This window comes from Lycorma delicatula, chromosome 13, assembly GCF_047948215.1.
Source record: "Lycorma delicatula isolate Av1 chromosome 13, ASM4794821v1, whole genome shotgun sequence".
NCBI lineage: Eukaryota > Metazoa > Arthropoda > Insecta > Hemiptera > Fulgoridae > Lycorma > Lycorma delicatula.
In genome coordinates, this window is record NC_134467.1 from 5,051,095 (window position 1) to 5,069,721 (window position 18,627).

Here is an 18,627-nt window from a genome sequence, read left to right on the forward strand (position 1 = left end):
GCGAACAGATGGAAGGACGAGAGTCTGAACATTCTAGAAATTTTGCTATCTTTACCATTACCATTCACGTGCACACTCCCTCACAATCATCACTACGTACAAAGTTATCACAGGAAGTAAATTTTGTTCAGAGCCATCTTTTTATTTTACTAATGTTAGTTTTTTATTTATTATTACTTCCTTATATTAATAATACAGATTACTTAATTCATTAGTTTTAATTTTCGAGTTAATAGTTTTTAATTCCTTGTACGAAGTAAAGAAAGTATATTATGATCGTGAAAATTTTTCAGATTTCAATGGAAATATCCGTTTTGACCATCCCTGAATCCATTTTTACTGGTTTTGGCGTGACGTCTGTTTGTATGTATCTCGCATAACTCAAAAACGATTAGCTTTAGATTATTGTAATTTTTTATTTAGGACTGTTGTAACATCTAGTTGTACACTATCCCTTTTGATTGCAATCGACTGAACAAAAAGTGCCGAAAATCCAAAAAATTGGGAGTAATAAGCCCTCACTGAGAGCTTTTCAACGATATATCATAAGTATATATATATATTTCACTTATTTTATATTATGGACGATAACTGCCGTAATTTTGCGCCAATCACTTTCAAATTGATACATAAAATATAACTGCCCAAAATCTCGATCGAGTTCGTTAATGGGAAAAATCGGACTATGGGAGTGGAAATGGGGTGGGTTTTTCGAAAAAAACAAAACATCGCTATAACTTTCTTATTAAGTAAAATATTGAACTTCTGTTCAAGTTCATATAAGGGCCTAAAATATATGTAAGTAAAGTTTTTTGATATCACCAACGATTGGCCCATGGGGTGGAAAAAATGGGGTTTTGAAGACAAAAAAAAAATCATACCTCCCTTAATAGGCACAATTTTCGAATCGGTTTAAAGTGATCGTTATTCCTCTAAACATTACCTAAAACTTTTGTCTGAAACAAGTTTTGATATGACCAACCCTTACTTACGGCAATTGTAAGATGGGCTAAAATTCTCGTACGCTAAACATGTGAAACTTTTTTTCACGTGCAAATTATTTTTGTATCGAGTAAATATGAAGTTTTTCTTAACATTAAGGTGGAAATCTTTTTTATCCCCTATTTAGCACCGGTGAAATCTACATTCGCCTTCCGGCTTGCCGAAAGGTTTTTTTTATATTATAACACTTTTAAACTACTTTCAATATAATTTATTATAAGCGTATTTTTTAATTGTAATCAATAATTTAAAAAAAAAAAAATTGCTTTAAACTTTTATTTTATTTTAGAATTACATTATTTTAAATGAATTTTTTTGTGGTTTTCCGAGAAAAATAAATGACGATTATAAAAAAAGTAATCAAGTATACTAAGTATAATCGGCCTCCGTGACGCGAATGGTAGCGTCTCGGCCTTTCATCCGGAGATCCCGGGTTCAAATCCCGGTCAGGCATGGCATTTTCACACACGCTACAAATCATTCATCCTATTCTCTGAAAGGAATACCTAACGGTGATCCCGGAGGTTAAAAAAAAAAAAAAAGTAATAATAACTACGTTTCTTTCCAAACCGTTAACTGCCATTCTTATTTCATAATTAAAAAGAAAAAATAACTGGATGTTAATGTTGTCAATTGATATTAATAAATTATTTAAGATGAAATAGATTATGAATATTTATTTTTATAATGCGTGATGAAGATAAAAGTTCCTTGCCGCCCTGTCTCATCAACGTTTTGTTGCTGTACACAGTTATGTAACCGTTCCTCACTCCAGTCACGTACGTTCAAGGTTAACAGAGTCTTATCGCTTTTATATATCCCTTTACCCAGTGGCAAAAATATAAAATAAAACAACTTAAAGCAACTTTAAGCTTTGTTTGATGGTTTTTATTTATTTGTTTTTGAATTTCTTGTCGGGTTAAGAATTATTTTTATGTGCAAATTAAGATGAATATTAAAAAAAAAAAACAAAAAAACGTTAATTCAAAGAGCCGAACCCAGTACCTTCAGTTTTTTTTTTAATCCGGTTAATCTTTTTCTTTTTTTTCTGACCCATTTCTGAGGTCCTATTTCCTAGATGTAACCGGGTATCGAATCTGGAACTTTTAGTCTAGCAGGTAAAGTAGCTACCTCTTTAATAGCACGGAGTCATGTTACATCTAAAAAAGATTAATACTGTTTTTTTTTAATTCCTGATTTGATATTTAAAAAATATAGTAATACTTAATAACAAAATTGTATTGTACTACAATTTTTTTATATATTGAACTTGATTACGTATATAAAATGATTATTACATGTAATTAAATAATAAGTAAGAATCTCGTTATTACCCCTTTGTGTACGGTTGGCTGTTCTCCATTTATAGTTTTAAGTGAAAATTTATTCTCTTTAATATTTTATCTAATTATAAGTTCGGCAACATTGATAGTAAATTTTAAAAACAATTTAATATTAGACGACGTGTAATGATGGATGATCTTATGTTAAAAAAATTTGATGATGAATGAAACAGTTTGCGAACCAAATTAGTCTATCGATGACGCCATTCCGGAGTGGGGAGACGATGAGAAGCATTATGTGTTGTGTAACTAAAGAAATTCACCGAGATGTTTTGTCTTGTAGTTAGTTATTGGCGGGAATTATCGGTAGATAGGCGACTGAATACGCAGTGAAATTGTCTTCATATAACAGTGTTGTTTAGTCCTAATCCACATGTAACGTTATCCAAATTTCATCTTTTTATTGAGATATTCCTTATTACTGATTTAAGGTGAGTTTTATTTATTTTGTTAATATTATTACATTTTTTAGACAATAATTGGCAGTTGTTTTATTTTGTGTATGTATTATTCAAATTATTTATTAGATTAAAAATGTTAGATTCCAGTTAACGCCGATTGATTTTTACAAACTAAATTTAATAATAATAAATCAATAAATTTGTTGTATTTATCAATTAATAATTTATCCAAGTACTAAATGGCGGGTAAACACTATCGAAAAAAATAAATAAAGAGAAACAAGTTATATGGTTGTATTTTAGGTTATTTGGTCATTAACGGTGTATATATTTAACTAAACTGATATAAGCAAAGGGTATTTCGTGAGTGATATATTAGATATATTAAGTTTTAAGTCTGATAACGAGAATGAATCGTGCTAAGCGAGAAAATAATTCGCGTCTGTATCGTTATAAAGAATATACTGATTTACTCTGGAGCTCCTGGGTTCGACATCCAAAATAGCTTACCGTTTCTTCACCGATCTGGGTTAATGTCGTTAAATATTCATAAATGAGTGTATTCTCGGGAATAACACAAAAATTTGAAAAAAATAGTTTTTGATAGGAAAGAAAGCTACAAATAATCATTTTAATAAATTCGTAAAAATATTTTTAGAAATCTATCGGCGTATTTTTTATTTAACATATATATTTAACAATAATTAATCGTAAGAAAAGAAAAAAACATCGGTAGCGAGTTTGTAGAAGGCGACCGATATTTATAATTTATGTGAGGTTCTGAGTTCGACCCCGGGTAATTGTCATATATCTTAATAATTATGCGTACATAGTATTTAAAGCAGAAATTATTCGTAAAAAGTGTACGACATATATACAACAAACAGTCATTACAAATTTTTATATTTAACATTTCCCGTGTTTACTTTATAATTTTTAAGCTAACAATTTATGAAGTAACATAATTTAACGATGTACTCGTATTTTCGAAATAAAATTCTATACGCGTAATTTTTTATTACTACAAACGACGTTGTAACTTTTCTTCTCGTCGGGAAAAATCTTTGGATCAGAGGTTAAATTTTACGTAAATTTTTCATTTACAGTTACCGTTTTTTTGTTATAATTCCAACGAGAAATTTTTTAAAGCTTTTTCACGAACGGAATGGCATTAATAAATTTAAAAAGTGTCGAAAACCTTAACGGTCAATTTTTTTATTACAAAGTTTTTGTAAAAATGCACTTTGAGTGAGAAAATTGAAAAAATACAAACATGTTTAAGTAGCCCACCGCATACAGCGAGAGAGATTGACGGAGGGGGAGAGTGAGAGAGTGACTGGGAGAGAGAGGGGTCGAGTGAGAGACAGAGCGGGTAGTGTGAGAGAGCGAGGGTGATTGAGAGAAATTGAGAGAGGGTTTGGTCGGGGGATCAATGATGGAGAGGAAGCGAGACAGAGGGTCTCTCTCTCTCTCTCTTACTTCTCTTCTCTTCTAATACTATTCTTAATACGGAGTGGTATATAATCGCAGCTCTAACATTGTGACTACAACAGGTGCCTATGTTGCCAATTATCCTGACTTTTCCTTCCCCCCTGGCCCTTTGGCAGCCAAGATCGGCATCAGTTAATTTACTGCGTTGCGTTTGAGTTATTCAACACATAGAACACATCTTCCAAGTTAACCAGTAAGGAAGATGAATGAAAAAAATAATTTTTAATATTTTTCGTAAAATTTTTATTATTTATTTTTTTTTAAAATTTAATAATGAATCATATTATTATTTTACTATTATTTATATTTATATATTAAAAAAAAAAAAAAAAAAATTAAATCGTGTTAAATTCTTTGTTTGACAACAAGGTCAATGAACTTATAAGGTCAATGAACTTTGATATTTATCGTTTATGTATCAGTGTTAAAAACTTAAAAATCATACGTGATAACTTTTTTGTTTATTTTAATTTTTTTTTATGTTGTTATAATACAATTAGTAAAATAATCACTGATTTTATACATCCGACTCTCGGTTAACCGGATTACATATTTTATTTATCCGTAAAATTTACATAAACTATTGCTTGTTTAAGTACTCGAATTATCAGAGATTTTCTTGTTACAAAATTGTGATTCAAATTAAATATAATCTGAGATAAATGTTTGTTAAAACGTCGATTATTCGGACCTCCATATCTCAAACATTTTTCGACTAATTGCGGGGCCTTTTATCCGGAGGTCCCGGGTTCGAATAAAAGGAAATAACTGAAAACCTTAACATTAAAGTTTAACGTTGGTTACGTTCCTTTGTTAACTTTGTATACATAGGTTTAAGCGAAAATTTGGTTTCAGTTATTATTTTGTAAAATTAAAAGTTTTCAAATCTGTAAAACATTAATGCTATACTGTCGGTTGTTATTATGAGAGGAGAAACAGTACAGTGTAGGTAATACATTTTAGTTGGCGCGCCAATTTTCATAATTTATTTTGCAGATTTGTTCGGACGTTGTTTGAAGCGACAGAAAAATAACGTGCGTGGCAGAGAACGAAAGCTTATGGAATCTAGCGACATTACAGATGCTGCTGTGATATGCATTATGCATATGCAATTTGGATCCTCGTGTCTGCGGTCATTCTTGTTTAACTATTTCTTATACGTTGTTTATTTTGTTTTGGTGTTTAATGACCTTCATTATTAATCGAGGTAAGTTTCTTTATATTAATATTATTTTAATATAGCTTAAAATAAGTGTTATTATTTTTGTTTTCTTATCACGTACTGCATTTTCTATTTATAACACCGGCTACATAGTATCCCCCAAAAATAAACAAAAGTTACACGCTTGTTTATAAATTTTAGGTTAATCGGCCGATAAATAATTAACCAAATAAAATAGAAAAAATAATTATCGCACAATCTAAACGTACCGTACTCGTGGGTTAAGCAAAGTACGGTTAATGTGTAAAAACGCGCTCACACGCACCCACAGAGAGAATGAGAGAGAGAGAGAGTGTTAGAGAATTTTCGCGCTGTCTGGGACAGAGTGAGGTTTAAGAGACGGGGTGATGATAGTGATTGTGATGTTTTATTACTTTCCAAGAGCGACTCTTCTTTTGATAATCGTATTCTCTAAATAAGTATATAATTTCGTACCAAATTCTTACGGTATTTTGTATTTCACTTTTATTCGTTTCTGGAATATTAAATTTCGTATTTTAAAATGCTTGAAATTTATCGGTGATAAATTATAATTTTAAACTTGTATTTACGAGAATAAAAAGTAAAAACAAAAATAATAGTAATGTAAAAAACATTGGCAAAAGACACCAGAATTGTAGGTAGACAGAAAGTTCTATGTTCAAATTTCGGTCAGAATTGGCTTTTTTATACGCTAAAATTTGAAATAAAAGTACGTGACGAACTGAATGTGGGTCTATTGCCCATACAAATAAATAAATAAATATAAAAATGTATTAGGTATTAATACGTGTTAGGAAATAGCATTAATAAAGATTACTAGGTCGAATTGTAAATAAAACTGGAAAAATTTTATCTGTTATTATGTAATATTAGAATTTTTTTGTAAATTACTTTACAAAACTGATAAATTTAATCGTAATATTTTTAAAAAAATTATTAAAATTAAGGGATTTTAATTATTATTTTAAATAAAATGTAATAATAGATATAAAATGATCAACAAATCTTTATTTAATTTAATTATATCGAACGTCTATATAAGAAATATAATAGGGATATTAACTTTGTTATTCGACAGTAATACACACACACGTACGTACACATGTACGCACATTTACGGTTGTATTTGAATTGTTGTACCATCGCGTGACCAGTACTGTCCGAGAGTAGCCAATCAGAGTGAAGTTAGCCACCTGCTGGATTTGTTTCATCTCCCCCCTCTCCCAGCACCATCGTCGCAGTAGTCAGACTGACAAGTTGTTTTTACTATGCGTCATCCCAATAAAATTAAACAAAAAAATAATTACCTCTGAGAGCGTATGAACCATACAAGTTTATAAATTATTGTTTTATTTTATCATTGCCTATCGAACTATTGTTTTTCTATTAAAGCATTTATTACTATAAAGAATTTACTTATTACATTTATTTTATTTATATTTAATTTTTTTATTAAACATTTCGCTTTTATTATAATCTGAATTTTTTTAAATCTAGCACAAATTATGTATTACAGTAAATAAATTTGTACCTTCAAAACTAGATTTAACTAACATACAATCTAGTTTTGAAGGTACAAATTTATTTACAAGGGGTTGTTGAAGCTTTCTATTATTTAATAAAATCTAATGTTACAGCTTGATAAAACTATATGTGTATATGTCTTTATCAGTAATGCAAGAGTTCGCACGCACGCACACCCGCGCGTGCGTGCGAACGTCCGTTAAGAAATCCGTTACTACATAATTACAATTTTTAATTTTTATTAAAATATTAAATACGTTTACTTCTTCTTTACTTCTTAACAAATGTTACCGTTCATAATCTAAATGCGGGGAAACATCAGAATTTTTAATTTACTAAATCACACGAATCATTTACCGGTACAAAAGAAAAATTCACATATTGCTATATAAATTCATATTTTGATTTAAGCACGTTTTTTCAAAAAAAGGCCTAAAAGGATTAATATTTGAATATATGTATAAATAAATATACACCTATGCAGACTTTTGAGAAAAATACAAGGTCTTCTGAAGCAGCTTTTTCAATATTGTAATACCGGGCGAGCGACTTAAAATCAAATCTAATCAGCTCGAACTGCAGTTATTTTAGCGTCGCGTTTAACACTGCTATTACTAATAGTCTATTTTTGTCGGTTGTAAACTGTTCCTGCTACAGTGCGATATAGTTTCGTTCTTTACGATCATGTTTATCCTAAAATACAGTATTCCACCGAGGAAAGGGCTGCTATCGAGGAAGCGTTGGATCCTTTCAAGAGAAACGTAAAATATTTTCGCTAAGTTTTCGAACGTCAGTATCCCTCGATAAAGAGTAGTGCACGATTCGGTTAAATTTCAGGAGGATTTCTCATCTTATTTTATTTTTAAGCATGTTTCACTGCGCTATTCATTCTGTTGACTCGTTCGGTCTTATTGTTTATTTTAACCTTACTGTGATAAGATTTGTTACATCCAAGAAAGTTAAAACACTTGACGTACTCAATAGAATAATCATCAATTACAATCTTTGATCTAGGGGTCATTGCTCTTGTAAAAGCCAAAACTTTGCTCTTTGTCACTGAAAATGTAAATTAAAATCTTTAAAAAAAACATTACAAATTACCAGTTTGCAGACCTGACATGACATGACAACAGTATTGTTATACGAACTACTATGCTATTGTTGAAGTTAATAGACTGTTGAATAACAGTCAGATGAAATTTAATTTTCTATTTTTTTATCCATTTATATCTGTTATTTGTTATCTAATATTATTTTTTATTGTTATTTATTTATTGTTATTATTATTATCTATTGTTTAATTTTATTGTTTATTTGTTATCTATGAGATGCTCTACTTTATGTAGAGCATCTCGGAAATTTTACTGAGTCTCATTCACCTAACCCTAGAAAAGCTTTTGTTAAAAAACAAGAAAATTTCATTGTACCCTAAACCAAAATAGACAAAGGATATCCTGTTAATTGATACTGCCCCATCTCCCAGTGATCAATTTTAACTACATATTGGAAACCTCCTTTTTGGTAAAAAAATTATTTTGTGAATAACCCCTTCCAGTGAATTGTTTTTATTTAGTAGCGATCAATCGTTTTATTGGTTTAAGGTAAATTAATATTTCAGCAGTAATCTATTGAAAATTAGTGCGATTGATTTAAAGGAAATTCATTTTATTATTATAGTCCTTAATCAAATTGATGTTAACAACTGAAAACAGTTATTTCCATTCTAACAGTTGTGTGAGCTTTATGTCAGTCTTGTCACAATGTGTTAAATTTGTTAATTAATAAATAGATAGTTTTTGCTATTTCTAAACAAAGTTTCTAAAAAGTTTAGCTTTATTAGCAATAAATCCTTCTTTTTTTAATGTACTTGTAATTTAAAACTTTTTAAATGCAGGAAAAGTTTACATTTTATAGCTTTTGTTTTGAACTGTTAATTAGATTTCAGTCTTAAGTTAACTTGTTTATCATTCCTTTTTATTACAATATTATAACTTTTATGTTAGTTATTCTTATCTTTCTTATATACTTTCAACCTCTGTTAATGCCACCTTTTTGTCTCTTTTCTTCACCTTTTTTTGTCATAATATCTCATTACATTCCTTGGAGTTGCAGAATATTCAGCCAAATTTTATTCTCTCCCCTCTTCGTTGGCATCTCCTTATCTTCTCTTATCTCTTTACTTCTCTTTCCACATATTCTATTCAGGTTTTTTAAATCCATTCTTTGCCTCTCTTTGTTCACTATTCATCCAGTCTCTTCTTCAGTATTCATTTTGACATACTCGTATCATTCATTCTTTTCATACGATCATATAATCTAAGTTGTCTGTTTTCTAAGAAGTCCACCACCAGGTTCTGCTTTAGTTATCTTCTCATGCTAACAATCATGTTGATGCGATCTTGTTATGTCTATCAATCAATTCTTAGATATTGGAGCTCTGTTCTTATTAATTAGTTGTCTTTAACACAAGTTTCTGCTCCATTCTTGGTAGGGAGGAGGCATCAACTATTCTCTTCCCTCTTTATCGGTGTTTCCTTATCTTCTCTTACCTCTTTACTTCTCTTTCCATATATCCCGTTCAAGAATTTTTTAAATTCATTATTTGCCTCAACATCTTTAAAAACATCAACATATTTATATCACCAGTACTCTACATTTGTTAAAGCATATTACATTTTAATACGATGGTGATATAATACATATTAACATCTTTAATACTTCGAATTTGGTGCGTGCCTCCATGTTGTTTGGCTGGATAGTTCTTTTTGTAGAGAAAACAAGGCCAAGAGAGTGAACTAAAATGGAATTCCTCCGGTAACTGGTAGTGCCGGTCGTATAGCTGATGCCAGAATTGTACAACTTCTAACTGTCGTCCTTTTTCAGGAGTTCTAAACTTCTGTGCAGTTAAGAAACAATAAAAATGGAAAGTTCATTTTTGAAGAATACTACCAAAGGTGGTTCTAATCCGTCATGTCTTAAGAATGTGTGACCGGCCATCTCGGATTATGCGGGGTCAGATACAAAAAAGTCTTGTTTAAGACTTGAGATGTGTTTTGTTCATTAGAGTTCTTAGTTAGTAGTACATCGATGTGAATGTTGCTGTTGGCATTCATATTGGTGGCATCCTGGCCTAGGTTAAGACTGGAAGCTGTCATAACCGAGGTATTAAAAATGACCCCCAATAAAAGCCCATAAGGGCTAGGTACGGAGGAGGTGATGTGGCGACTGTAACTGTCACATGGTGGGTGTTGGTCTGTACTAGTTCAGGATGTCCCTCTTAATTTAAATATGGAAAAGAAGCTTTAGTGATTTCAAATAAAGTAATTACTTTAAAAACAAGAAAACTAATGACAATTTATATGTATTTTTTTTTTATGAAAGAGTGGGAATCAAAAATTATGTTCATTAGCCCGATGGAAAGTTGGTAGCGTATGAAAAGACCCTATTCCTGACCGGGATTCAAATCCAGGACCTCCTCATGAAATGCCGAGAAGGGTATTTTTTCAGAACACTGTATGGAACTTGATTTGATATTAACAAAACCTCTGTTAATTAGATGAACTCCTTAAGGTTCATATTATATTAATTTTATTTTATTTGGATCTATTGCTAAGAGATCAGTTAGATCAATTTTTAATTGTCACTCAAAAATATCAACGTTTTATGAAACCGAACTAGTGTTCTTGGTGGTGATGTATAAAAACCAGCTTAAGCATAGGTTTGGCTATTAAGGCTTTACCCTTTAAAATACTACTCTTTATTTAACTGGCATTGATTGATAAGGTCATTAGTCACTGACTAATTAATTCCAACAACGTGCAGTGGAACTGCACCTAGCATTGTGTTTAACTTTGATTATCTACACACACTAGTTTCGTAAACATAACTTGGTTACTAGTATTTCACCATCTACATTCAGTTACTATTGCTATAAACAGCAGATCTTTTAACATTATACTGTCGCATGTTCATGGCTCGATCAGGATATTGAGAAATGTTTGAGAATGTTTATATAATTACAATTTATTAGTTTAACAGTATAGAACATAAATAAAATAAGACCAATCAACAATAACAAACATTTATAATAAAAATAATGACAACTGTCAGTAATTGTAATAAACAATGATTACATACAAAATAGAATTTAAAGTAAGATCAGGATTTATTTGCAGGTAGTTAAATATTAAAAACCAGAATTCAGCCCATTGACAAAAGACATTATCATGACCGCTAATATTTACACCTCTAACAACTGGTTTTGTATTACTATGAAGATAATATTAGCCCAAAGTTCTTTCATTCAAATACCTTTCCTGTTCACAAATAAAATTACCCTAATAATTTATAAATGAGTTCAATACTTTATCTCTTTCACTAATTTTCTATAGTCACTCACCGAACAACCTCCTGCGGCCTCCTACTGTCCTCACGGAATGCTTGAGATGTCACTTCGCATGGTCAAATATGCACAATCTCACTTCTTCACTGACTTGTGTAATAACTCCTCCCTTTTTCAAAACTGAACTCACCTTGCCTTCCCTGGGGTATTTATACTCTTATCCTCTTTACTTACAGAACCAGACCCAAGTTGAAGCATGATAGTGATTTTCAGAGACATTTTCCCATACATTCCCACCCTGGTCTGGTATTTCTTCTCGTGGAACAACATCTGTGGTAGGTGTGTTGTTGGGCGGTATTAAAAAGAACTATTGTTCTTTGTTGTTTGTTTGTTGTAAATGGACCTGTTAGCTTTAGAAAAAGGATCCCTTTTAGTCCCCTTCTGGATTCCTCCCATTATATTTTCTACTACTTTCTTGTTAATTGGCAGGAATCTTTACTCAGGTCTGTTATACCGGACTTTATTGGAAATACCGGAATTTATTTTACTAGTATTGTTATAATTATGTAATACATTTTTTTATTTTTCAGGTTTTACATATGCATATCGCAAGTGAAAAGAAAAGTTGCCATTGACTACATCAGGATCGCCATGACAGTTACGATGTAAAACATTTTTATCCATTACATTTGTTGTTCCTAGAGTACGTGATTACCATGAAATATATACAACTCTACAACAGTTGTTTCAACCAGGTATTGTTATTATAATTATCATTATTATGTTTACCTTTGAGGTGAAGTGATAGCAACTCTACCTTTCTTCCAGAATATACTTGGTTTTTTCTTCCTAATCATATGTAGCACTTTCATGTGCTACTGAATTCATTTTTTTTTTTTGTCTTCAGTCATTTGACTGGTTTGATGCAGCTCTCCAAGATTCCCTATCTAGTGCTTATCGTTTCATTTCAGTATAACCTCTACATCCTACATCCCTAACAATTTGTTTTACATTTTCCAAACGTGGCCTGCCTACACAATTTTTTCCTTCTACCTGTCCTTCTAATATTAAAGCGACTATTCCAGGATGCCTTAGTATGTGGCCTATACGTCTGTCTCTTCTTTTAACCATATTTTTCCAAACACTTCTTTCTTCATACTCCGATTGTCCAAGTTTCACTTCCATATAAAGCGACACTCCAAACATATACTTTCAAAAATCTTTTCCTGACATTTAAATTAATTTTTGATGTAAACAAATTATATTTCTTACTGAAGGCTCGTTTTGCTTGTGCTATTCGGCATTTTATATCGCTCCTGCTTCGTCCATCTTTAGTAATTCTACTTCCCAAATAACAAAATTCATCTACCTCCATAATCTTTTCTCCTCCTATTTTCACATTCAGTGGTCCACCTGTGTTATTTCTACTACATTTCATTACTTTTGTTTTGTTCTTGTTTTTTTTCACGCGATAGTTCTTGCGTAGGACTTCATCTATGCCGTTCATTGTTTCTACTAAATCCTTTTTACTCTTGGCTAGAATTACTATATCATCAGCAAATCGTAGCATCTTTATCTTTTCACCTTGTACTGTTACTCTGAATCTAAATTGTTCTTTAACATCATTAACTCCTAGTTCCATGTAAAGATTAAAAAGTATCGGAGATAGGGAACATCCTTGTCGGACTTCCTTTCTTATTACGGCTTCTTTCTTATGTTCTTCAATTATTACTGTTGCTGTTTGGTTCCTGTACATGTTAGCAATTGTTCTTCTATCTCTGTATTTGAACCCTAATTATTTTAAAATGCTGAACATTTTATTCCAGTCTACGTTATCGAATGCCTTTTCTAGGTCTATAAACGCCAAGTATGTCGGTTTGTTTTTCTTTAATCTTCCTTCTACTATTAATCGGAGGCCTAAAATTGCTTCCCTTGTCCCTATACTTTTCCTGAAACCAAATCGGTCTTCTAACACTTCTTCCACTCTCCTCTCAATTCTTCTGTATAGAATTCTAGTTAAGATTTTTGATGAATGACTAGTTAAACTAATTGTTCTGTATTCTTCACATTTGTCTGCCCCTGCTTTCTTTGGTATCATGACTATAACACATATTGGGGTCAATATCGCCATGGGAGTAAATAGTTTTTTGAGGTCGGTTTTCTCAAAATTTTACTAACATTACCCCATTTCATATTGAACTCGGTACATATGTACATGCTTATTTTACAATTTTAAATAAAGTTTTTGCCTCAAAATTCACCTCCTTTCCCCCAAAAAAACTAAAAAGCTATCTTTCTATTTATCGTATATTTTTTAACAGTTTTTTTAGGAAGAAATAAAATTATTTTTATATCTTCCTTGACATAGTAGTAGTACAAGTGACCTTCCAAAAAATACTTTGGTGGCAATGTGGGTGTGGTGGGCCCCCGATCATATTTTAAAAATATCGATTTTTTGAATTTTGTAAAGCTTTATTTGGTCTATTTAAAATTTTAACGCTATTAAAAGTTTAAGTAATAAGCTTTTAATAACAGTATTAGAATAAAGTTTTATTTCAATTCAATCCGACACCCAAAAAATAAACTTAGGTAACATTTTATCGACCGTATATTTTTTAGTGTAATTTTTTTTAGTTTCTTTCATTTAACAAAGAAACTAGAAAAATCAAAAAAATTGCTTGGAAGATGATTTTTATGGAGGCGATTAGAGGGAAATTTTGGAGGAGGGGATTTTTTGAATTTAAAAAATTTATTTAAACACACGATAATTTTACAGTAAACCATCATAAATATCCAAGCCGAAAAAATAAATTTTAGTTAACTTTTTTCACGTATCATTATTTTTCCACCGTATGAAAATAATTAATGCCAGGAAAATATCGAAAACTTTTTTGCCGGCTGTTAAGTAATTTATAACCGATACGTTATAAATTTTACGAGCGGGAGGGAGTCGGTTGATATAGACAGTAAAAAAATAAATCGTTTCATCTGATTTATGAAGGTTAACATTACCTTTTTGTGAATTCACGCGTGCCGGTGTAGAAACAACGCATTTTACTTACGACATTAGATCTCGTGTAAAAGAATGAATAGAAATAAAATGATGTACGAGTGAATTCGGTTTAGAGAAAGAAAATTAAAGAACGAATGAACGACCGAAAGAAAAGACGAAGAGAAGGGAAGGAGGGCTAATTAATAATTTTTGTTGTAGAATTGCGGTGCGACTGTGGGAACAAATATCGGAGTACAACCGGAGAAATACAAACAACTAACAGCACTGTTCCGTTACGAGACGGGGGCGATTAACGTGAAACTATTGTCCGATACTTATTTGCATCTACACCTATTATCATCGTCATCCTTACCATCAACGCTTTACTATTTTATTACCGTCTTTGATTGCGACCTGTTACCCTGGGAAAAACCGAATAACAAATCTACAAAATAGTACTGTTTTTGTACAAATTCTAGATCTTACGTCTATCGCATCTAACTGTCCAGCGGATATTTTATTTATTCTTCCATTTGTATTATTCGTTTTTTAATACGATGTCAAAATTCTCTTAAAAAGTATTTTTTATTTATTTTTTAATACACTAGCAGTTAAAGTTCATATCAAAGTAACTTAGATGGGATGAGGTGCTGATAAAATAAACTTCATTTTTTATTAGTTTACAAATTTAAACCGATAGAATCTCTTTATTTATTTGGATAAAGAACCCGGTTGCCTTCTGAGCTACATTGCCGGTCAGAACTGTACATATACCGATATAAATATATAACGGAAAATAATTAGTTTTATAATTTTTTGGTATTGAATTTTTCTAGGCAACAGAATTCAGTTTTTGGTTACTGATAATTTTCTTGTCCCCCCTGACTTCAGTTTGTCTTAGAACAGGGTAGAGGTATAATATAAGATTACGATATGTTATTTAGAAGGTTGGAGATGAGTAAATTAATATTTACCGTTTTCCAAACAACAGCCGATTAATATTGTTTATATTAGCATAAAAAATGCGTGTAACGATGACATAAATACTCGTACAAAAGGAACCTGCGAATGATATTTTAAGTGTAAGTGAATTTACTTTTGTTTTAAAAAATACTTTTTTTCCATAAATCTTTTTTTTATATTAAAAAAAAACCGTTCTAATTTAGAAGAAAAAATAAACACTAGGTAGCTTACTACACTTGTAATAATTTTGCGTAGCGTACTTATTTACCCTTAGTTCGGAGGGGTTACAGTCCTTGATAGTTTTTTTGTATCCTTCCATACAAAAAAAAAGCTGAAAAAATTTTGTAATAAATAAAATGTGAAAATTAAACTAACCTTTATCCACATATTATCTAACTTAAAGAGTTCCTACATAATCATGTAAATATGTACGTTTATATAAAAAATTATAATTCTTTGTTTTTTAAAAAAGAAGCAGGATAATAGGCATTACATAACCAGAAATAGGGGTGATTCGCTCGGTTACACCTTGTTATATAGATGAGAGGTAGGAGTGAGAACAACTTAAAACCGGGTTACTGGCTTTTGGACGACACCTTATGTATATTTTCCTTTAACTAAAAACAGCAGCAAAAATGTTAATATCTTCAACATTTTTGTTCTCATTTTTCTATTACCGGGTACATTTATTTTACTGCTACTGCAGTCGGTCGGTGTATAAATAAATAAATAACAAATATGACTTATATGATACTAAGCGGGTTTATTGTACGATTTCAAATATATATAAATATATATTAAATATAATCGACGTAAATATTAAAATAATGCGTTAGTTGAGATTTAAAAATTTTACGGTCAGAATATCGAAGCTTCTTATTATAAAATCGATCGATCAAAATCAAATAGTCGATTATTAAAACTATTTTTTGTAAAATGTAGGTATTTCATTCAAGGACATCGTATCGAATTCTAAGAATATAATACCGGCAAAAAGCGATTAAATAATTTTTGAATAGAAAGGTCTCCGAGGATCGAAGTAAGGTCTTTACGGTGTAGTAAATACGTTGTGATCGATAGATCGGTGTATGTTGTATTATTGTACCGGATCGACTATATAAACTGTGCGTACACGATATTGAAAGCAAGTTAACAATTTACAACAGCGTATCAATAAAGAGTCAAACTGACAACAAGGCTGGTAAATCTTACTAAATGAAAGCGGGCGCGAACGTGTTGTTTGTTACAGAGGAAATTACCTAAAATGACCTGTCCATCCGACCTTGATGTCTGTCTGTGTCCTTACATCGCACCTTCCGATCTGTGTACTTCAGAGACCTTACCGTACGTGTCCTTTTTATTATTTTTTCGTTCCTAGTTTATAATTTCTGGCTCTAAATTCTTGGAATTGTGTGAAATTAATTTTACTCGTATACCTGGTTTCTTATTTACATTTCTATTATCGGTCTGTTAGATTTAAAATTAAACTCTTTGCAAATAATTTACGGTGAATAAAAACGAAGGAAAATTTATTTCACTATAATAATAATAATTATAAAAAATAATAGTAATAATGAAAACTGCATTTAGTTTTTTTGTATATTTTTTAAATTATTTGTAATTGCGGTATGTATACCGTAATTGAAGAAAGTAGATAGCCTAGCAATGCGGTATAAAATTTATTATACGAACGGAAGGGATGATAAAAGTGTTGTGATTTGTGTAACATTTTGGTTTATATTATGTTAATATTTCTAATAATAGGCTTCGAAACAAAATAGATAGAACGATAAAAAAAAGGCAAAATTAATGTGAGTTATTTGTTTAGAAAGTTTTAACTCTTTAAACAAACAATTTTCTGATTAATAAAATATTTTAATAGAATTTCCTTTAAATAAACCGGATGTTTTATGTGCATATTATTTTATTTACGTAGAAGACAAAATATCAAGAAACTAGCGATTTTACAGAAGAGAAATTTGATATTTCTCATTTTTATTTGCTAATTTTCAACCGATGTTTAAACGGTTTTTTTTAATGATTTTACTGTTAAGTGATTTTTAAACTATACAGAAAATTTGTATTTATATTTTAAAAAATTATCAATTTATTCGATAGTTTTTAAAGCGTTAATTAAAATATCCGCAATATCTAAAAAAACAGATACATTTTAAAATATGTCTTTAATTAAAATAACAAAAATTAAAAGCACGCTAACCTTAGTAGAAATGAAAATCGTAAAAAAAATATATCGCTTAGACTATAAAGATCGAGCAGCAATCTGTTGAATAAATCAAGATACATATTTTTTCTTGTACTACCGAAGCTCTTTCCAAGAAACAACTACCTCTCGAGCAGTTTCACTCAGACAAACATTCATTTATATTTTTATATATATATATATATATATATATATATATATATATATATATATAGATTAATAAATTTCTTAACAAATGTTACAACCCTCAATATCGATGAACTTAAGGCCGAACGTTCGACAGAAATCAATGCCGTTGACAACAATGTGCAAAACGTTGCTGTCAAAGTTCTTGCGACTGACGCAAATTCAGGTGACACTCAGTATCATCGCTTGGAACATTTTTTACAAATATAAAACATATATTACAAAAATATAGTATATATCCCCAACGACAAATGTTTTCTAGCGATTCATCTCAAAGCTACCACCAAAAATTTTAATAAATAATAATTACCTCTAAAAGTTTTTTTCTCTATTTTCTTTTTATATGATAGATTTTAATCATTATGTAATTATTTCAACGAATATTACGCTACTGGCTTTTTTCATCTACAATACTAACCGGTCACTACACCGAATACTTCCCGTCTAGCCCTACTGCGTTCATTATCCTTCTTGTGACAAATAACAATCAAAGTCTCTTCAATTTTTAAAAACGTCACTGTATTGTAATCTCTGCAGAGCAACAGTTTGGTCAGTACAGGATTCAAAACTTTTAATAATTTGAAGTATACGGGTTTCAAAAAAGTCGGTTTCCATCTTAAAAATAGTAGTTATAATCGGTTATCTGTCCTCCGTACGGGTAAAAAAATATTTCGTAATATTTGAGATATTTCCACGCGAGAAACTTGCAAACTTATGGACGGAAGGGCAAGAAAACAGGGCAATAAACAATATGCGACTGTATTTCGTTTAAAATTCTCTTCCGCTTCAACTTCAATCTTCAAATCGATTACACCAGTCTTTACGGATTCATTTTGACGCGAACAGTCGATCACATATAAAGGATATTTGGTTTTGTAATCGGAAAACGTGTACGGCGAATCTATATTTTTATAATATGATTTTTGAAAATTAATAAACATTCTATACATCATCGCTT

The 18,627-nt window shown here is 30.6% G+C and overlaps 1 protein-coding gene across 5 annotated transcripts in view; it reads left to right on the forward strand.

Annotated features, from left to right (window-relative positions):
* Positions 1 to 18,627, forward strand: part of LOC142333556 (uncharacterized) — an 83,997-nt gene that overhangs the window by 5,563 nt on the left and 59,807 nt on the right. For 2 of the 5 annotated variants that reach the window (XM_075380838.1, XM_075380843.1), the window contains exons 1-3: positions 2,640 to 2,776; positions 5,234 to 5,444; positions 11,898 to 12,062. In XM_075380838.1, the coding sequence (XP_075236953.1) occupies positions 12,024 to 12,062 (39 nt within the window). In that variant the 5' untranslated portion in view covers positions 2,640 to 2,776; positions 5,234 to 5,444; positions 11,898 to 12,023. Of the gene's footprint in view, positions 1 to 2,639; positions 2,777 to 5,233; positions 5,445 to 11,897; positions 12,063 to 18,627 lie in introns of those variants that run through there. The other 3 variants (XM_075380839.1, XM_075380841.1, XM_075380842.1) reach the window with 3 other exon arrangements.